Source organism: Watersipora subatra, chromosome 4, assembly GCF_963576615.1.
Source record: "Watersipora subatra chromosome 4, tzWatSuba1.1, whole genome shotgun sequence".
Lineage (NCBI taxonomy): Eukaryota > Metazoa > Bryozoa > Gymnolaemata > Cheilostomatida > Watersiporidae > Watersipora > Watersipora subatra.
The window spans coordinates 18,086,666-18,109,917 of record NC_088711.1 but is presented as its reverse complement, the minus strand read 5'-3'; the positions used below and the strand labels follow the sequence as shown (position 1 = coordinate 18,109,917).

At 34.5% G+C, this 23,252-nt stretch overlaps 1 protein-coding gene across 1 annotated transcript; it reads left to right on the top strand.

Annotated features, from left to right (window-relative positions):
• The first annotated feature begins 441 nt into the window (after positions 1–441).
• LOC137393503 (leucine-rich repeat-containing protein 40-like) lies at positions 442–23,252 on the top strand. Its single transcript, XM_068080079.1, has 15 exons — positions 442–529; positions 7,747–7,906; positions 8,791–8,972; positions 9,433–9,506; positions 10,286–10,415; positions 10,900–11,023; positions 12,489–12,631; positions 14,856–15,028; positions 15,417–15,507; positions 15,861–16,030; positions 16,688–16,795; positions 17,837–17,947; positions 18,116–18,193; positions 20,383–20,568; positions 22,706–23,252. The coding sequence occupies exons 2-15, from the start codon at positions 7,765–7,767 to the stop codon at positions 22,809–22,811; spliced, it is 1,818 nt and encodes a 605-aa protein (XP_067936180.1). The 5' UTR covers positions 442–529; positions 7,747–7,764; the 3' UTR covers positions 22,812–23,252.

Below are 23,252 nucleotides of genomic sequence, written 5' to 3'. Positions count from 1 at the left end.
AGATCGAATTTAAACAAAAAACTTAGATGAGTCCACATTGTACAGCTGACAAAACAGAAATATAATAAATTGGTCTTCTATTTTATAAACTACTTCATCGTCCTCATTCTTCTTCATATAAAATTGTGTTCATATTAGTGCTTTAAATGATAGCTATATCGATGTGACAAAGTTAGCTTACAGGAACCGCTTTACGCGTGCAAGCTAACGAAGAGAGACACATTCAAGTTAGATTCGGTTTTTAGAGAATCAATTGGCCAATCAAATGGTAAGACAAAGCTATTCGCTTATAACTTTTAGAATAGTTACATAATAGATGTTGATTGGCTCACAGAATACTGTTTGTGGAATCACAGTAACCTTAAGCAATGTGTTTATATAGAAAATGGCCAAATTGACTCGGTATCCTTAATATATGGAGTACTGGTTATGTACTAGATTAATTCAGTCGCACCTCGCTATTCCTGTATCGTGTTATTCTATTTTATTGCTAATTGAATCAATTACATGTTCATACAGTTTGACAAACGTAAGCCTGTTTGTATCATAATTTTAATTTTTGTTATATATTACTTTTATTTCCAAAATAGTTTCATTTGCTTCATGTTCGTTCTCTGGCCTGAGGTAAGAAACTAGCGACTGTTTTTGAATGACAATATCTAATTTAGGTTGCAGCTGAAAAAGCTTTTCAAGACATATGATATTTTAATACCATTTCAAAATATTTTTTGATAAGGTGAACGCAGTGCATTTGTCTGACTTTTGAAAGTCGTTTTGAGTAGGCTCTTTCCAAGAAATTCGTTATTCTCTGATAGCCTAGTGTGAACTTTAACTGGTAATCAGAACACAAACTGGTAATCAGAACCTAAACTGGTAATTAGAACTCAAACTGGTAGTCGGTTTGTGCAAAGACCAAAAATAATCTTTCAATGTCATAACTGCCAATATATTATCAGTATATCAGCATTACTATGAAGATTATTGCTATCAGCATTAGAGCTGATAATACAGACTTGAGTTACGACAATCCAAAGTAGATTGAATACATCAGCACGTTTTTGTTAATACCTAATTCAACGTGGATGTATCTTTATGGTTGTAGGACAAAATATTTTTCTGTTTTACGGCTAGGACAAATTGATTCATGTTAAAAATTATCTTTTGTTTATACAAGTGAGTAGACTCAGTAGTTTCATTGTTCTTTTCATTAATGGCAGTCTTTTTTAAAACATCATACATTGCTTATGTGCTCACAGCTTTGGCTGTGAGCCTAAGCCTCACCTAGAGCAACTTAGTTGTGTAATGTTAAAAGGCTTTTGTCATGTTTCTAATATAAAATTTCAAAATTTATATGATCAAATTTTTAGTGGTGCACTCAGTCAATGCGCGGTGCTTATAAAATGGATGAAATATAAAAGATTGCCGATATTTGTAATAAAAAGCTTTTTCCAAATATAAAAAAGAAAGTGAAACTGTTAATATATTTGTTGCAAAGCATATTTTGTTGCAATATATTTGTTGATCAACTGGTTCGTGAAAGAGTTCTTAGCAAAAATGTTTCAATTAAAATTAGGCAACTTTCAATCATGATCTTAGCTAAAATTTTGATGAGTAACAGATTCTTGAAATTGGTCAAAGTTTGTACAACCAAAGCTGGATATGAGAAAAAATTTGTGTTTAGCTAAATTTTTGGTCATTAAAACATCAACTCACAGCTACTTCTGATATTACCTGGTACCGCAACCATTTACTAATCTGTAGATGCAATTCAAGTTTAACATAATATTTTACACTACCATGTAGATTGTTTTAATTCCTTCTCACCTTCTGGCACTAAGAATAAAAGCTCCCATTATTTTGCTTTGAAAACTGATTGCACCAAATCTTTGCAATATCTCAAAAATTGCATTGAAGCTTATGACACTTGTCTTTGTAGCAACTACACCTACTGGGCATGACACAGGATATGTCTCCATATCAATAATCTCCATAATTCTTACATACATGCTTTTAATTCAAAAGATTGCAAGTTGTAATGTGCTCAAGTTTGCCATGTTCATAGATAATTCCTAAGGACAAATGTTGAAAGTAGCAGAACTTAAGTTGAAGGAATTTTGTTTTTTACATTAACAACTTTGTCTTGCTGTCTCAGAGTTGGCGGTTGTGAAATTCATGTGTTCTGTATTGCCAGGGAAAAAAGGAGGCGTATTGTTGACAAGCAAGTTGTCATTAGCAAAAAATTAATTTTTGTTTGTTGGTAGTTTAGTAGTTTATGAATAACATATAAACATATATTATTTATCTGAATTCTGGAAACGTCTTATTAAACAAAAACAGTGTATATAAAGGCTAGTCATGCTTATAAAATGCTGTCTACTAAAGGAGGTGCTCAAATAGGTGGCTGTGGCTAGTATGTATCGATTCAAATTCACAATATCCCTTTGTTGCTATGTTTGTGGTCAGCAAAACACAATCTTTAGCTACAACTGTCGTCTTATGCCACATCTTCACTACTGGATACTTAACCATGACTATAATAATGGAGCTCACATCGCTATTCAATAATTAAGGACCTTCTGTGCCCAGAGTGTTGAGCATTTGATTTCTTCAGCACTTAATTCATCATATCTAATGGTGAACCAGAAGGATTTATGTAGCTTTTTCAAGATAAGCTTAGAAAAAGTCTGTGAAGTCTGTGCTACAGTCATTCGTTGCTACATATTTCAACTTACAGTACCAGAGGTTGAACTGGAAGCAGGGTTGGCATTTAGGACGGGATAAACCCTTTTTCTCAGGGTAGCGGGGAAATTTGGCAAAAAACAGAAAAGATAGGTAACGAGTGTGATAAAGTAAAAGATTTGAATTATATTAACAATTATTTTATTACTTTTGATGACCGCCAACAATTTGGTTCCTGCATACAGTTTATTGCTACCAGGAATAATTTGTTATTGGAAAGTGTTTGCCTGAGCACAAATTTGAGTAATATTCCAAGTGGATCATTAAGTTCGATAAATTAAATCATAGTCTGTGAGTTCCTCTTGGACTGAGACTTTATTAGGGAGTGAACATACCTAAGTTATGGTGCCTTACAGTGCCTTGCGTTGCGTGTTCACAACTCGAGTTGTACAACTCGAGTTATATTTACCAACTCGAGTTTGTAAATATAACTCGAGTTGTACAACTCGAGTTACACAACTCGAGTTCATCAAAAATCCAGGCCGAGTTCTTTAAACAGCAACTCGAGTTCAACAACTCGGCTTGAGAACATCTCATCATTTCATTTTCTCTAACTATATTTCTATATATGGAATTTATTTTGGTGCATCATTAAACGCTGTTGAAATAATTTCTATGTTCATTTCCAGTGTTAATTCAGTTTCTTGTCAGGTTCTAGAGAGATAACTCTTTTTTCATTTGAAAAAGAAGTGGCCTACCTTCCACATAGATTGTTTTTTAGTTTGCTTTTTACATTCTACAATTGTTTTTTGTCTCGTTATATTTATAGAAATAAATATGCGCAAATATCGCCAATATAATTATATAATTTAAATGTGTATATATATTTAAATTATTAGTGTTAAATTTCTGTAAATGTTCTGTAAATGAAACACCCCAATTACTCACTTTGCTTTTTTTACAAACCCGTGTTAGTTTTGCGTATAACACAACTCGCGTTAATCATAAACCCAGGCCGAGTTGTACAATTCGGCAACTCAAGTTGTACAACATGGCAACTCGAGTTGTGAACGCGCAACACGAGGCACTGTAAAGCGCCATACCTATGTTTAGTTCAGCTCAATACATGCCACTATTGTAAAGACATTGTGATAATTGTCTTGTGTCAGCTAGAAAGGCTGATATGTTTTACACAATAGGCCAGCTTCATTTCTGAGAAGGCGTTAGATATAATGAAATTGTCTTTACTCCTGAGCTCATATAACATTATATCCCACTTATCCCACTTTATCCCAGAACAGTAAATTATTACTGGTGCGATAGATACCGGTGGTATTTACCGTACCAGGAATAATGTGCCAACTCTGACTGGAAATCTCCAGCTGATATTTTACGTGGAAAAATTTAGTAATATGTATTCTCAGTTATTTCAGTTCAAGACAAGTTTTGTGGATATTTTGCTTCAAGGTCTTTGCTATCAATGCCAGTTGCCAACAAAAATGTTCAGCAAGATTGTGTTGCAAACAAATTCAATGTTCTGGTCTGAACAGCGAAAAATAGACAGAGATTCTGAAAATTTTACTCTAATCGATCACTATTGTTAATAGATACAAATAGTATTGTATTTCAACCATCTCATACATTGCTACGGTCTATCATTTGTCTAATTAATGTTTGTAAATCTTTGCCATCTGTTGAACACATAACTAGCTGATTCGAGACAAGTAGTACGTCGATGCGATCGATGGAAAAGTTAAGATGTTTGCTACACTATCTTACAGCAGTTGTTCCTGCTCAGACATGTGAGTCAGTATTTTATTAATATCAATATATTTATAATAATATAATATATAAATAATAATAATATATAATTATATATATAATAATATTTATATATATATTTATAGGCAATAAATAGTCCTTCACATTTCTTTTGTATTTTGTAAGCCATTTCTGCTAGTGGGTTCGTTGTTGAGTTGGGTATTGCATACCATAGTTGATAATTAAACATTTGATTACAATGTTAGACTGACTTGCCTGCTACAAGTCATCGTATGTAGTTTAATCATCTAGGTTTGTAGCCTTATGATACATCTCATCTGATTGTATTGTGACAGTAATCTTTTAAGGGTGGGTTTGGATTACTTTTGAGTACTCCACAATAATCTTTAAAAAAATGGTCAATGACGTCATTTGGACATTGCGTCATTTACAGAAACAAAAAAGTAATTTATTTACAAATATTTTATTAGTCTACAAAAGTGTACACAAGCAAACCTTTTGGCAAGTCATTGCTTGAAGAATATCAGCTGACAGCAAATACCTGATCGGCAAGAATTAATTACCACCACTGAAAACTTGTTAAACTGAAATGCTGTTAGCATTTCAGTTTTAAAAAAATTGAAACGTAATCTGATTTTCCCTATTTTGCCAGCTATCTGTTTATATTGTTGATTTCATCATATGCAGTTTCAGTTTCGCTGCAAAAGTTAATTAATTTTGTCACATTTTATTACCACCCAAACTATTTGATTTAAATAGTACATTTTTAACAAGAGAAAATAATTTTGAAATAGACTTGAATAGCCACCATTTTATAGCTATCGAATATTTCTGCATTGGATCGCTATACGTAGTCGTAATTACATTAAGCTTGGAAAATTCGCTAGCTTTCTTTTAGGTGCACAGATCTTGTTAGGATCACCAACACTCGATATAGATTTGAACTTGCCTTAACGACGAAAGTCTTTTTAATCGTAGATTTTAGGCAAATTAAGAATAATATGACCAACTACATTTCATATTAATCCTATTACAAATTCTCATACAATCTTTAATGACTTCCTGTTGCATCACTTTTACTTAGTCAAAGTCTAACCAAAGAATGCCGAAGTAGCCTAGAAAATGAACTGTTATGTGGTTGTTATGTTATTATCAGGTTTCTGTCACTAAACAGTGCCAGTTTACAGTCTAATACAGTACTTGAAGATTAAATCTAGAATACTTAGAGTTGTGAGAAACATTGCGATCATACACCGTTTCCCCAATGAGATCAACATGTTGTCTGTTATGACACTCTAAAACAGCACAGCACTTTAAGAATAATTACATATCATAGTCACATATATTTGAAAATGGTGCAAAAGAATTATGCCAATTACTGCTCATCAAGCTATTTAAAAAAACTTAATTTTTAATTAAGGTTTCAACAATATTTTTAAAATAGTAAACTGGGGAGCTTTAATCATGGTATTGATATATAGCTGCTGTCTTGTAAGGCTGCAGTTATCAAGTTGCACGGTCAGCTGCGATAAACTGGCAAGAATGCCTGTAATTCCATTCTCAAATAATTGAACATTTTGAGGTGAAATTGGCTTAGCTTTTGTCCTATTACTCAGATCTCTTTTATCTTGGTTCACTCATATTAATTACCCTACTAGATGAATTCTCGGTGTTGCACATTAATTAAAACTGCTTATAACCAGTGGTAATGTAGTTGCCATTGGCTAGTTTGAGTAAGCTATTATATTCCTAAACTTAGTGATAAGAGCCGTGAGAGCAAGCTATAGTGATGTTGTGTGTAATACATCTTTATTATGCGTATTTCGACCCATATAATGACTATCTGCCCAAGTGAATCCATTGTATTCTGTGTAGCTTAATGGTTAGATTGTCGCCTGGTGAAAAAAAGGTTCTGAGATCAAATCCTCTGTGATGCGGATTTTTCATTGCTAGATTTTAAATGCTGTAATTGGACACGGATGGAAAAAGACCAACAAAAAGCCAAGAAACAAACACTGAGATTTGTATATTTTGCAGATGGGACAAATCCATGAAGGCTTAGGTTACCATACTTAATTTTTCAGTACCTTTTTCAGGTAATATAAGGGGGTACAGGCACATATATTGTATAGACATATTCTTTATATGATAGTGATAGTACATGCATATTTGCACAACTGAAATAAAAGAGTTTTTATGGCAAAGCTGACTCAGCAGCATAACATCTGGCGAACACAAATTCACAAAGTACTTGTTAATCTGCTGGTAGATAAAATGCAGGTCACCAAAAAACGTGATAGGCAGTTATAGTCAAACATGGATGATTACGGGTGGCTAAAAATGAATCACATCCTGACTTTTTAGGCTTGACAGATTTTTGCTTGGGAACCCTGGCAGCTGTCATCTTTTATAGGTATTAGATAGAGTATGGAACATGACTCTAACATCTTTGCGCCTAAATGGTTTAACAATTTCTCAATAGTCTTTTTGGTGGAAACAGTTGTTATAAAAAGCTTGTAAATGTAATAGTTACTAAATACGAGGAACTAACTTTTATTAATGTAGCAAAAGATAATGGTTGAAATAGCATCTAAGAACTTTCATATCAAAGACCGGTGCGCCATTTGTGATTTGCCAGTGGAAAAGTTATACTCTTTATTTTTCTTCTGAAGTGCCTATTCATTCATTTCTTTCTAATTCTTTTCTAGACATTTTCATCAATTCAATCAATCTGAATCAACTTAAATTTCTATCATTCTCTTACTCTCTAGTACTCTGAAATATACTTACATCTGCCCATAAACGCAGGACATGCACACAGGAGTTAATATGTTGATTATGATGATGAATTCGAGGGTGTTTATGGACAGATGTTAGTATATTTCAGAGTAATAGTGAGTAAAAGAATGATAGAAATTTAAGTTGATTCAGATTGATTGAATTGATTGATGAAAATGTCTAGAAAAGAATTAGAAAGAAATTAATGAATAGGCACTTGAGAAGAAAAATAAAGAGTATAACTTTTCCAATGGCAAATGGCGCACCGGTCTTTGATACTTTCATTAGGTTGTGGCGCAAGTGCTTTGCTCTTGAAGAGCTAATGATATAACTACTTATACATGTATTAACAACTAAAATAATGCTAGCGTACATGCACAATACAGTAAGACTAACTGCAGTATTTTAACTAATTTACACACAATGCAATGCAGTGTTTGAAAGGGATTGTAATGTATGAATGTAGCCGTAAATGTTTGTACCAATGTACATCTGCTGACTTTGTAGATTGATCATAGATGAAACATGTCACGCCCTAGACGGTTTCAAGGAAAGCCTTTTGGCGGAGCAGTAGCTGAATCTTCTGGTTCCGGTGTCAGCGATCAGCTACTCAAAAATGCTCGTAAAAGTGGACAGTTAAACTTATCTGGTCGAGGGCTGAGCCAAGGTGAGACTTGTTTCATCAGTCATTAGCTACTACGATTTGTTGTCTCCATTAATAAATATCTAATATGTCATTTAATCCTGATATTGTAATCTTGAAACCGTTGCACTAAACAAATGAATTCGTTGGCAATTTAAATTCTTTGTAAAAGATTTCTTTCTGTGGGTCTCGAACTTGTGACATACAGATTTGTTGACAATGCTTATAATAATAAGATTGATGTTCCGTGATGTTGACAAACTTTTGCGAGAGGGAAGAGTTATAAGAGCTGACTCACTACAGCTAATTTAATGAATAAAATCAAACTGACTTCAGACAATGCCAAGCTCAATTGGCAATCTTATAACTTGCATTTTTCGTATAAATGTGTCACCATCTATTGGATCAGAAACTCAAAAATCTATCTTCGCATTCATTAAGGGCAGCTGTACTTGACAAACATCTAGGTGGACTTTGTTGGGGAACCATCGGCATTGAAAAGGAAAAAATCCTGAGCAACGCCGGCTTACTCCTAGCAACATATATGAGCATCATATACGAAACATCATATACGGCTATCATATACGAGCATCATATACAAGCATCATATACGAGTATCATATACGAGCATCACATACGAGTATCATATACGAGTATCATATACGAGCATCATATACGAGCATCATGTACGAGCATCATATACGAGCATCATATACGAGCATCATATACGAGCATCATATACGAGCATCATATACGAGCATCATATACAAGCATCATGTATGAGTATCATATAAGAGCTGGAAACAGTTTCAACTCTAGTTGTCACATTCATTGTAAATTTTGTTAATACTTGTTAATATTCTTGGGAACTATTCTTGCCTAATTATGGCCAATTTGGTGTGTTGTAGTGCCTGAAAAGGTTTGGACAGTTAATTTAGATGCCGCTACTGAAAGCAGAGAGGCAGCTACCTTTGAAACGGAAGATCGCTGGTGGGACCAGGAACCACTTTCCAAACTCATCTTAGCATCTAACAAGCTCAAGACTCTGTCAGACAATGTCAAGCTTTTAAATGCACTCAAAACTCTAGATGTAAGTATTGGACAATTTATGTGGTGAGCAAGATGGGGATATGGGGAGACAGAATGGGGAAAAGTGAAAAGAGGTGAAGAAGGAGTTTAGTGTTGATAGGAAGTGTAGATACTACCTTTGGAATGTATAAGACAACCTTTACGCGGGCATTATGCACTGACTGAGGTTACAACATTCATGCTCAGAGTGCATCACGGACAGTGTAAGGCGTTATTATAAAACATACTTATCAGTTAGATAGCACACTTAGCCTGTGCTCTTAATCAGTGCGCGAAAGGCAAATATTTGGTCAATTATAATTTGCAATCAGAAATTTCATGGTTTAAGTAGAAGTTTATTGGTTTACAATTCACAAGCAGTTAAAGCAGTAATGCTATGTATTGTACTGGTATATTTGGGCATCACCCGAAGCAGTTAGCTGTCAGTTGGAGTTGTTTGTTTCTTGCAATTCTATTTGTAGATACATGATAATGAGCTGACAACTCTGCCAGAGACTATTGGAGAGTTGGAGCAATTACAGAAAGCCAACTTGAGGTAAGCTTAGTTTTTAACCGTTCTTACAGCTGCTTCTTTTATCCTTCTTGATGTTTATCACTTCTCTTCAAGGCTCCACGGGTTTTACCTTCTGCAATGTTTTTATGTGCTTCATACTGCTGTTATATTGATATAATTTTTTATTGTCAGAAAGTTTATTTCTACAGTAATTTCTGCGCACGTGTTGTTATTCTGGCACCATTTCTGCAACCCGAAATTGCCTCTAATTCAAAATTTTTGCGGTTAGTTTTATTTGTGTTATCATTTATTAAATAGGTTTAAATCTCCTAAGACGCTTAAATTAATTTAATTCAATTACATTTTAACAAATCCTTTTTTGATTATAATCTGTAAACTTGTACATGAGAATAAACTTCAGTCTGACTGACCCAGTCCTTTATAATGCGTGTACGTGTCTTTGGTCCTACATGATTTAGTCATTCATTGAACCATTGCGTGATGATGCTTATCAGAATTAAAGATTATCGTTATTTCACTCTGCAATAAAAACCATGTGCACTTTTCCTATAATTCTATAGGGAATATAGGAAAAGTGCTCTTTAAGTCTTTGTTTTTGCACAAAGTACTTAAAGAGACTTAAAATAATGTGCTAAAGCATTGTGTTGGTAGAGCTGTCTCAATTTCAACTAAGTTTTTCATAAGATCTCTAATACTATTTCTGTCACGATGTTTTTAAAATTGTAGCGAACTTCAAGTTGTGCATCATGTTAGTTTTAATTTAAGTTGCTTGCTCATACGAATCTCATATGTTTTGACAGTCACAACAAGCTGACAGCATTACCTGTTGCAATCCTTGCTTGCTCCCAGCTGACATATCTACACGTAGAGCACAACAACTTATCTGCACTGCCAGATGAGATAGGACAGCTTTCTCAACTTGATGATTTAGTGAGAAGCTTATATTGTACAGGGTTTCAAAATGTAAAACACTAAAAAGAGTTATGATATACGACTCTGCTTTGTTAATGATATCATTGGTTAAAGCTCTGAACTATGCATTGATTAGCTCACACATGATGAAACAACTCCAATTCTTTGTATTACTAGGTTTTCAATTATTTAGTTGACAGGGTAAAAGGATATTCTAGAAGTTTTTTATAAGCCATAGCAGCCAGTTGCATCATAGAAATACATAGATACTCTATATTATTCACATTTATTTTGCAGAAATTTGCAACCTTGAAATAATTATTGCCATCCAATCGTGATATGTATGCTCTTATTGAAGAACTCTTTAATTACACATTAACACTTGTGTATAGATGTCTGCAATAAAGTTTTTTTATTCTATCATATTGTGGGGTATTCAGCTAGTTCTATTATATTGTTGGGTACTCAGCTAGTTCTATTATATTGTTGGAATGTATTGTAGAATGTGTCCAACAATAAACTGTCAGAGCTTCCTCTTTCTATTGGTCAACTCAGCAAACTGAAGGCCCTTGATGTTTCCTACAACTCTCTCCAGACTGTGCCTGCTGATGTCCAGTTCCTTAAAGGTGATGAGCTCCTGATAGGAGTCCTATCCAATCCCATCTATCTTAATAAATCCTCACAACGTCAATGTGTACGTGCATATACGTTTGACCGGTCTCATTCAAACTTCACCCGCAAATGCCCCATACCTTTTATCCACCAGCTACCTGGCGAATAAAATGATATACGAAATAAAATTAGTTTTTGAATGAATTAAAAACTAGTTCATTTATAAATTCCGTTAGAAGGAAATTACTTCTTCTTTGCATCCTTTATATATCTATATGAATAAATCACAGTTTCTCATTAGGTGTGTTTGTTAATTCGCGGAAACTTTATGCATATTCATATTCTTTAGCCAATTTCATTCAGACTTCACGTGCGTATGCTCCATGCCTTCCGTCAGGTCGTCAAAAGTATTCGGCTTCAAAACTATCTGGTTCCTGATAACCAGCTTCTTTTACACCCACCTGCAGGTTATCTGATTAAAGATAAAAGAAAGAAATGCCAGGTGTCACCAGGCTTACTGCCAGTATGAACTAAGATGCCTTTGTCTGCCTCTATGTGAGGTCTTGAACATTCATGAATCGTGAACCAGGCTTGCCAAAGGTTTCGTTTGTCGATGCGTTGAGACAAAACAAAGGTATCGGTTTTTGTCTAGGAGATTACAGTGACGCATTTGCAAGTGATTGATTGGTTGACGCCTATGAGCATAATCTCAGTTCCATTCTGTTCATTTTCAGTACAAGCTGGTTCTATTTGCTTTCAAGCAACAACGACAACGGGGTTTCAACTATTTTATGTGAACAAAGATATTCTCACTTGAAACGAAATTGTACATGTAAACTTGTAAATTGGAACTGTTGACAGAATTTTCCAATTCTGTAGGTAATTAAATCTGTTGAAATACATTCCTTTTTATAGTTTGGTTCATTTTATGAACTCAAATGGTACATTTGTATTTAGTTATTTTCATTGTTCGTAGGTAGAATTTTTTCCTTCAGCACAAAATATAGCAATGCAAATAGCTGCATACATGTTGCTATCACAAAGTGGTCATGATCCATATCAGATAATAAATATGCTGGCAATGCTTCAATCGAACCGTAGCAGTTCAATCGAACCGTAGCGGTTCGGTGAGTTGGTCTCAGGAGTTTGGTGGAGGTCTCTCAGAGGCAATAGCAGAAGTCACACTGATTTGCAGTCTTGTCTTTATTAGAAGATACATAATTTGTTTGAGTTCATGCACTGTATTGATTTTGTTCGCTAAACACTGTGATGTTAATGTCCAGTTTATTTTGTGCGCCAGTAAAGCATATACCGCTTGCGAAAAAAATCATATTAAATTTTTAAATAAAGAAGAGTTCGATGAAAGCATATTTGAGGCTGGTGGGTCTAACAAGGCTAAGAACCAATGTACTAGATGTATACTATAATTTTGTGACTCTCAGAGAGTTTGGCTTGCGTTATATCTATCACTTACATTAGGTGTAAAGACACTGGATCTAACACGCAATCAGATATCAGTTCTCCCTGTTGAGCTGGGCTATATGAGAAGCCTAGAGCAGCTCTATGTCAGGGACAACAAGCTGTCAGAGTTGCCTCTCCTTGAGCACTGCAGCCAACTGAAGGTGGGTCACCTCTCATGGTCTTGTCAAGGTAGTGTCAAACGGTCACAACCCGGTTTGTATTCAGTTGAGGATTATGTTTGGATTATTTCCTCTGGCGTAATTGGCTACATTTTGTGATATAAAATTATGGGCTTTCAAACTGATGTTGGAATACATGGCTACTATAATACTGCAATCTAAAAGCTTGTTCTGCTAGATGGCATCATGCTGTGGGGCTCTTGAGCTCTGGTATCAGTTACAAATGTGAGTTAAGCAATCAGACTAATTGTATTGACTGAGCCCAATATCATCATGTCAATAAATTTAAGTGATTCTATTTTACTTACTAGAGACACAAAAAGTTCAATCAAAGCTGTATTAGCTAAAACTTATTTTAAAGCACATGTAGAAACAACCTTGCCTTATGTGCCTCATTACGATTGTCCTCATTACGATTCTCCTCATTACGATTGTCCTCATTACGATTGTCCTCATTACGATTGTCCTCATTACGATTGTCCTCATCACGATTCTCCTCATTACGATTGTCCTCATTACGATTGTCCTCATTGCAATTGTGTTTATTCCAAATCCCAATGCTTTGTCTTGTAATCTGAAAAGTTTCAAGTCCAAACAGTAGTTTCATAACACTCGCAAAACAAATTAATCTGTAAAACAAATGGTTTTGCAAATAAACAAAATAATTGTTTATTTGCAAAACAACATTAATCTATATAAATCTATAAGTTTGTCATCTTTTCCGATGTCTGCCTGTTCAGTTATAGCTAAGAAAATAGTGAAATGAAAAATCTGTATTGCAGAAGATTTGATCTCGGACCCTCTTGTTACCTAGATGATATATGAACCATTGAACTGTGTGAGATTGGTGGATTTATTGGGTGATATATGACGCTATGTGGGTGAAAGTATGAATACCGCTCTGCATTACGATGCAATGTCATTTTATGCTTGCTCTCGCAGCTCTTATTAGTAAGTTTAGCAATACTAGCTTACTCAGATTAGCCATTGACAATGTGCCAGGCTAATGGCAAGTGGCAGGCAACCGCTTTACTCGCCACTGTTAAATAAGCTGTTTTTAATACCCGTGCAACACCGGACATTCGGCTAGTAAGATAATAAGAACTGTATCCGTCCGTCTGTCCAAAGCCACAGTTGGAGTTTGAAAAAAATTGCATGGTACGGGATTCAAACTCTTGACATTCGGCTTTGTATACTGACACAATAACATGGGCACCAATTGAATAATTGTGCATATAGTTATTCTGAGATACCTCATAATCTCTCACAGAACACTGGACTGCTAGGGTTTTAGTAGTTAAAGTATTGGCCAATGACTGATCTAGGTCATCTATGAGTCTTTGATGGCGAAGTTTGCAGTAAAATACTGCAAACAGTTTTCTAAATATGGACAGAAAGAAATGAGCAAGCGCTAAGTTTATGATGTATTTCATGACTAAATATATACTGTATATATTTATATAAATTTATATACTGTATATACGGTATATACAGTATATGTACAGTATATACTGTATATATGGTATATATGGTATATACATTATATACTGTTTATACAGTGTATATACAGTATATACTGTATATACACTGTATATACAGTATATACTGTACATATACTGTATATACATGTATATACAGTATATACAGTAAATATTGTATATACATGTATATACCGTATATATACTGTATATACAGCGTATATACTGTATATATATATGTGTATATACATTTATATACACTATGTATACTGTATATACAGTATATACTGTATATACATGAATATACTGTATATATACAGTATATATAGTGTAAATACATTATATACTGTATATAGTATATATATAGTATATACATATATACTATATATGCATATAGTGTATATATCTAGAGTATAGAAGTAGTTCGCTATCCTAAGTTTATGTTCAGAAGTAATTCTACAGCTAAACATAAATAAGATAAGGTAATATTCTAAGCTGCAAAAGAATGATAGTAATATTATTACACTAGTAATAAGTGGAGTAATTGTTTAGACTAAAACTCATTTGGAAAGTCAAACTTTTGTTCGTAGTCAATAATTGATGTGTAGTGAAGAGAAATTTGACTTTCTGGGTAAGTTTTAGTCTATAATACATATTATTATGTGTATTATATAATATAATATATCATATAATTAGAATAGCTTAGTAGGCATGTGATCTTTGCACAGGAACTACACCTCGGCAATAATTTACTCAAGAATTTCGCAGCAGAACAGCTCAAGTGTCTGACGAGTCTAGCCGTACTTGATGTGAGAGACAACAAAATAAGTGTTATACCAGAATGCATCACTGAACTTTCTTCTCTGCAGAGGCTTGATATAACCAACAACGACCTCTCAGGGTGAGTATATACATGTAGATGTCTACTTCTATTTTAGCTAGCTAGTTTTAAGGTTAATTATCACAGGCTGGTGCTGTGGATCATGCATACAGCTCTACAGAGTTGCAGCTGAACCCATTCTGAGCTGCCAATATTATTTCTGTTTTCTGTTACTATTATTGTTATTATTATGGCTGCTATTATTGAGAGTAAAGACGCTGAAAACTGCCAAGGTTTGTATCGTTAAATAAAGCAGTTTTTTGTTCCAACAACAACCTTAAATCAGTCATTCAATCAAATAAGCTTACATTTTGTTACAGAAATTCTCCAGATTTTGCTTTTTTAGATAAACAGTAGTATGTGGTACCTTTACTCACGCCTTTGGAAAATTGCGCTTGGGTCATTGTAGGCTCCCATATGAGTTAGGAAACATGGCTAATTTGACATCATTAGTGATAGATGGTAATCCCATGAAGTCCATTAGGAGAGATATCATTGCGGTAAGTAGTATTAACCAATAGGAATTTTTTGGCTTTGACAGTTTCACACAGCTCTGGTTAGAGACATTGACAATATATAAATTAACAGCACTATAACATATTAACAATAACACTATAACATATTAACAATAACACCATAACATATCACGATACTCTGTGAATGTGTTGTGGTATTACAAGGTTTTACTAATTGGTGTTTGCAACATACTAGGTCAAACAGATCTCCAACAAGGTTGTTTTTAAAACATTCTGCTTTCTGCATTTAGTGTTCTTGCTAATGGCCTCTACAGCTTCCTACTGTTTTAGCTTTTTAACCTTGACTGCTCTGCATGCTGTTATTTTTGTGAGAGTAGAGAGGCAGTGAGGGCATAAAGAAGTACCTACGCAGTAGGATAGAGGTGGCGGAGGAACCAAAGAAACAGGCAGCTGTGCAGTCAGCCAGTGGCGGTCAGAGCGGGCTCTTTGGAGATGGAGATCAAATAAATGTACACTCTGTCAAGTCATCCCGGTCTATAGATTACAGGTATAATATTCAAGTATTTTATATATAGTATACTGGATATATACTATATATACAATGTTCAAGTATTGTATATATCATATATAATATATACTACATTATATATAATACATTATTCTATATTATATATAATATACTTATATACAGTGTATATTATATAAGTGTATTCAAGTGAAGTGTGGTCTGAATCGATCAACCTATTGTTTTTTCCTGAGAATTTTAACTACGATGAAGTTTTGTCAATTTTAATCTTGAAACATCTTGGCAAACCGATCACCGAAAGCAACAAACAAAATTCTCAAATGATAGAAACATATGTATACTTTCTGATAAAATCTGCTAGAATTTGATATGATCAAATATTTAACATGATTAACCAAATATTGGGTCGATTAAATATCACCTCTGTTCAGAGTCTCTGAACAGAGGTGATATTTAAGTTAATCAGCGATATGTAATTTAGCTGTATTTAATTTAGTAAACTATTCCAAAGAGGAGATGATCACGATTATTTGTGGGCTCAAGTGTGATGGCTAATGACCGTAATTCAATAAAGGCTGTTACTTGCACCCAAAACCTGACTGTATGCATATCTATCAACAAATTGTGAAAAATGTTGAATGTTGTATTTTGCTTTGTCACTGGTATGTCCATTTTTAGTGGAAAGAAAGCGAGCGACATACCAGCAGATGTCTGGGAGCTGGCAGTCTCTTCACAAGTGACAGATGTGAACTTCAGCAAGAATCAGCTGAAAGAATGGCCAGCCAAGTAAGTCATTTGTAAAGTGCAATCCTTTCATTCCTCCAAACACCTCTTGTCGTGCCTATTTTTATACTGAATCATACAGTCTTCTATTGTAGTGTATGCTGAAACATGCAGGCTTTTACTGTAGTGCATGTGGGAACACACAGTCTTGTAGTGCATGTTGAAACATGCAGTCTTCTATTGTAGTGCATGTTAAAACATGCAGGCTTTTACTGTAGTGCATGTGGAAACATACAGTCGTTTACTGTAGCACATGTTGAAACTTACAGTCTTTTACTGTAGTGCATGTTGAAACACTGAAATCGGCAAATAAGGAGTTTGAGTTTATGGCTGTTATCCATTTTTATTGTCGCAAGTTGATTTTCACGAAGCCAGAGCGTTGTACTTACACAAAAGTTGTATGACACTTATGATAGGCGCAATCCCTTACACAGCCACCCCATTTTATTTTGTTTCCACACACAGATGATAACTAACGTTGATTAAATTAAAATGATCCAGTCTTTTTCTTCGTATAAAATTTTTAGTGTTAACTAAAATTGCGTTTATTAATAAAAAAAAAACAGGCAATTGTGGCCATGAGTTTACTTTCTGGATTTTTCTAACATTTTTATCACAACTCACACGACACATTCTGTTTAGATTATGCTATCATACCGCAGTGTGTTTAATCGCTATAATAGTCGTAGAACAACATTAATGAAAGCTGGAAGCGTGTTTGCACACAATGATAGTTGTAAACTGTCATTGTTCAACTGTCATTAAACTTATAAGGATATGCTATTGAGATTCTGTCATCCGGCATGTCATGTAATCACTTCTGCTTTGCCACATTCATGTGTGCATACACAGGATGGACCAGTCTGGTGCAGGTTTGTAGTTAGCCGTGTTCTTAGCCTGTTTTGAAAAGCCTTTTAGTTCTTTCGCAGTATTGCAACTACCCATTGTTAACTATCTATGGACTCTGCCATTCATTAGCATAGGCTCAGTGTGAAATACATGTACAAGTATTTTGTGTGAACTTCTGAGATGGTTTCATTTTAGCATGGTTCGTATAGTCGATTGGGTGACCGATATTAATCTTGGTTTTAACAAGCTCATTGCGACTCATACTGATCTTGGGCTATTTCTTCATCTAAAGGTTCTAGACCTCAGGTAGGTGTTTCTAGCTGCTTATTGCAATCTTGTCAGAGCTTATCCTGTATATTAAAAATTTATACTGCTGCAAATGGTTTGTTATTTATAAAAAAGTGACTGATGACAGTTTTTACAGTATCAACAGTTCGTGTGAGCGTTTCATGTGATTTCCAACTCTGTATTTAGGAACAACTGCATTAGCACTCTGCCTGCTGAAATGGAGTCTCTTCAACATTTGCACACACTCACCCTCTCAGTTAACAGGTAGGACTGTTGAGTGGTTCTGCTAGCTACGCAAATTTATTTAGCTGTGGGTCAACTGTGATATCGTTGCTATCCTCTGTTAGGGATCTTAGCTTAGTATAGCTTCCATGGGCTGTTCGCATATTGATCTATTGTTTATTGACTTGTCACAGAAATGTTATTATTAATCCTACTCAGCTTGCGAATCATATCTCATCATGATATTTGAGTCATTCTTATTTGAGTCATAAAATCCTTTTCTAACTACAGTCATACCTCGACATACAAGCTTAATGCGTTCTTGGACTAATTTCGTATGTCAATTTACACGTATAGCAATATATCCTATATAAAATAACTAAATACGAATTAATCCGTTACCATGCTATGAAAAACCACTTAAAAACAGAATATTACAAAGGAAAGACGTGTTTTTAATTGTTCTAATTCAATACCTACGCTCGCAAAGTGAAACAAATTCCTATTTAGCGGTTATGATCTGCACTAAAGTGTAACATTACTATGTACAGTAAGTACTGTATAGAGTTATGATCTTCGAGACATGTAGTGGCTAATGGCAGTGTGACAAAGACTTGGACAGCAACGGTAAGCTAGACTTTTGTGACTCTCCATAACATAACACAAACATTGAATTTAACTTGAATAAATTTAAGCTCGTATGTCAATTTTGTCATATCTCAAATCAATTTTTCATATATAAAATAATTGAATACAAATTAATCCATTCTCACCCTTTTAAAAACTGCGTAAAAACGGGATATTACAAGAGGAAAATGTGTTTTTAATTGCTCTAATTCACCACCTGCACTCACAAAATAATAAATATCTATCTACTGGTTATAATATGCAATAAAATGTAACATTATTATATACAGTACTGTATAGAGCTCTTACCATTGAGATAGACGGAGCGACTAACGGCTGTGTAAGCGAGACACAATGGCGACATTTGCAGTACGCTAGACTATTGTGACATAATTTAACATAAACTTTTAATTTAACTTAAATGAACTAAGCATACTATACACAAACTTAGAAAGGTTTTAATTTTACGTTACCCGATATATTACGAAACTCAATTTTAACGTTGTTTTAGGTTTTTACTTTTCTTTTTCTTGCAAGGCTCTATTTTGCCTCGCTTTTACCTGCAATTTTAGTCGTCCCTTTTAAAATATTTTCAAACTGATTTGACAAGAAAAATCGATTGTTGTTGTTCTCATAAGCAACCTCTCGCATCCCATCGGCGTCTAGCGGCTGGATTGGGTACTGTGTCGTGCGCTCGTATCTCAAATTTGTGTTGAGGTATGACTATATAGGTAAAGGCTGCACAAATTGGTGCATATTTCTTTACAAAGCCCTTGCTTGTTTTATATGTTCTATGTTATGCAGTCTTTCTCTAGTGATGTAGCACTATGTCATGTTATCAAAGTAACCATTTTGAGGACAGATCTACTTTGTGTCTATGACTATGAGAATTATGTTTATCATGCCTGATTTATACTTTAGCAACATAATATACTTGTAGGTTCTTCCTAATACTGTTTACATATACTGATATACTGTATATATTCCTTTTATATCAGACATTATCTACTTATACTGATATACTGTATATATTCAGTTTATATTAGACATTATCTACTTATACTGATATACTGTATATATTCAGTTTATATCAGACATTGTCTACTTATACTGATATACTGTATATATTCAGTTTATACCAGACATTGTCTACATATACTGATATATTGTAGATATTCAGTTTATATCAGACATTGTCTACATATACTGATATACTGTATATATTCAGTTTATACCAGACATTGTCTACATATACTGATAGACTGTATATATTCAGTTTATACCAGACATTGTCTACTTATACTGATATACTGTATATATTCATTTTATATCAGACATTGTCTACTTATACTGATATACTGTATATATTCAGTTTATACCAGACATTGTCTACATATACTGATATATTGTAGATATTCAGTTTATATCAGACATTGTCTACATATACTGATATACTGTATATATTCAGTTTATATCAGACATTGTCTACATATACTGATATACTGCATATATTCAGTTTATATCAAACATTGTCTACATATACTGATATACTGTATATATTCAGTTTATACCAGACATTGTCTACATGTACTGATATGCTGTAGATTTCAAACTATTCCTGATGTTGTCTACAAGCTGTCATCACTTGAAACTCTTCTCATATCTGACAACCAAGTTGCGCAGGTTGATCCTAGCCGTCTGATTAAACTCACAAAGCTATCATCCTTAGACCTTCAAAACAATAACCTAAACTCTATACCGCCTGAGCTTGGCAACTGCACCTCACTCAGGTAACACCTTACTAAATCAGCTTAGTCATGCAGCAATCCCTTAGTCATCCCTCAGTACTTCACAAATCACCTCGCTTTACTTCGTTGAGGGGCAAAAAATATTTATTTAAAAATTAAAGATAATAAATGAAAATAAAATACATAGAATACAAAAATCTCTCTCATACTCTGGTCTTGTGAGATTTTTCATTGGGCATCATTGTCATGGCAGCCGTTGCTGTACATTATTTTCCTGTTATTATTTGTGAAGTATAAAAGTGCAATGTGCTTGTGACGTCCTCTATCATGTCTAAACATCATGTTAAATGCCGATGACTCTCAGAATTGCCTAATGAATGAAAGAAAAGGAGGAAATTACAATTAATGAAAAAGTAACTTTATTATATATGAGTTTCCGTTGCGGATCAACTGTGAAAGGTGAGGGCAACGGAATTGTACGTGTAGTACGGCAACAGTTTGTTGGATGATCAGCTTCCTTGTGAAGTTTTAAAAGTTTCCTTACAAAACTGTCATAAACATTTGAGATTTACTATCAGGAACCATTACATGCTGTAGTTTATTTTGGATTCAGTCATATTAAAAAAGTTACGAAACCGTTATACATTTTCTTAATTTAGCTTCTATAACTTCATTGTGTAGTGAGAAAGTCTTCAAAAAGTCAAAAGTCTTGAAAAAGCAGCTTCCTAGTCCTCCCTTACTTTTTCGTCTTTTCAGCATCACCAGCTGTTGATAACGATGAAACAAAAACACTAATTCACAAACAGTCAAACCTCGTCATACGAAGTTTATCTGTTTCAATCTTTGCTTAGCGTTATGAAACCATCATATGTTGAAGTGCATATTTTCACAACAATACATAGTATCTAATTCATTACAGAGCCCAAGCAATAAGGATAAATACTTGAGGCGTATATTGTAATAAAATTAATGTATAATATAAAGCTGTATAAAGCTTGATATAAAAGCTTAAAATGTATCTAAAAACTAAATTAATAAAGTATTAATCAGCTTATAGGTTTTTATTGCTACTTTGCTTCACCTGCGTCACCTGACTGGACACCAGTCAGGTGACCAGTCAGGTGACCAGTCAGGTGACCAGTCAGGTGACCAGTCAGGTGACCAGTCAGGTGACCAGTCAGGTGACCAGTCAGGTGACCAGTCAGGTAACCAGTCAGGTAACCAGTCAGGTGACCAGTCAGGTGACCAGTCAGGTGACCAGTCAGATGACCAGTCAGATGACCAATCAGGTGACCAGTCAGGTGACCAGTCAGGTGACCAGTCAGGTGACCAGTCAGGTGACCAGTCAGGTGACCAGTCAGGTGACCAGTCAGGTGACCAGTCAGGTGACCAGTCAGGTGACCAGTCAGGTGACCAGTCAGGTGACCAGTCAGGTGACCAGTCAGGTGACCAGTCAGGTGACCAGTCAGGTGACCAGTCAGGTGACCAGTCAGGTGACCAGTCAGGTGACCAGAGATGTAAGCTGCTCAGTGTGTAATTTCTGGGATGGAGTAAGTGGGAGAAATACATGTCGTAACTTACGCTAAATATAATTTCCTTTAGTTTAATTTGTTTATTTAAACTTTTTAAATTTATTTATTAGTTTTTGTTTGATTTTTAATCTTTATCTTCTTGTTTCATTTCATTATGAAAACTTGATATATAAACTCATATATTAAAAATTTATTGTGCCATGACTGATTAAATGCTCAAGTTAAGTGTCGCTTATTAAATGTGCTGTATACAGAAGTGGTTGAAGTTGAGTTTGTGTGCATTATCAAAAGGATTGGTGGGTATTTTATTACTCATGTGTAGGTTGACCCATAGTTACCTTGTATTTAGTTGTACTGCTTTGGATTGTATTCCTGCAGTTGGTTAGATTGCATTAGAATTCCATTCAATAAACAAGGAACATCACTTTGTCAATAAAATAGCAAGCCACCTTTCTTTCCTAAAAGTTGCTAATGTGTGACGTATTAAATTAATTTTGGAAAGCTATACAAAAGCTATATGGTTATAATGTAAGTTAAAATGGATGGTTGTAGGTTACTAGAACACTAAGATTTTTGATTGATTATAATCAGACGCTATACTTTCCCAGGCCAAACCAAAGTTGTAAGACTTTATATGTCATTGTTAGGTCTCTCCTGCTCGGTGGGAACCCTTGTCGCAACCCGAGGCCGGCTATTTTGAATAAGGGTACAGATGCTCTCATGGAGTACCTGAGAGGAAGGATTGTGCAATAGTGTGGTTAGCCTTCTACCTTTAGCCTTCTATCCTTAGCCTTAGAACCTTTACCCTGTCTGATTAATTAGCTGTTCATGATTTGTCTAAGCTGTTTATCTATAGTACTGTTATCATGTCTCTTTGCTTTCCCGCTCAATCAGCTACAACCTAATATCCTAATCCATGATGTTATTTGTGCATAATTTCTTTTAATACAACAATGATTTTTGTTTTACTGCTTTTCTCTTGTGCATGAATCTTATGGTGTTGGAGGATGTTTCAAAATATCTTCAACTCGAGCAGCGAATAATATATTAAAATTGAAGGTTCTTTTCTTTAAGTCATCAGTTCTGCATCTGCTATTTATCAACTTTTTGAGTGTGGTTTCTACTTGGTTTATTGCAAGCAGTAGATGTGCATGATACAGTCTCCATTGCTCTGTGGTGTCTTATAAACTTGGT

Bases quoted from the DNA above. Each gene is read 5' to 3' on its own strand.
- LOC137393503 (XM_068080079.1), top strand. From the start codon at position 7,765: ATGTCACGCCCTAGACGGTTTCAAGGAAAGCCTTTTGGCGGAGCAGTA. The intron at 8,973-9,432 runs GTAAGTATTGGA...TTCTATTTGTAG, and splicing joins ATGCACTCAAAACTCTAGAT to ATACATGATAATGAGCTGAC. The intron at 18,194-20,382 runs GTAGGACTGTTG...GATATGCTGTAG, and splicing joins CTCACCCTCTCAGTTAACAG to ATTTCAAACTATTCCTGATG.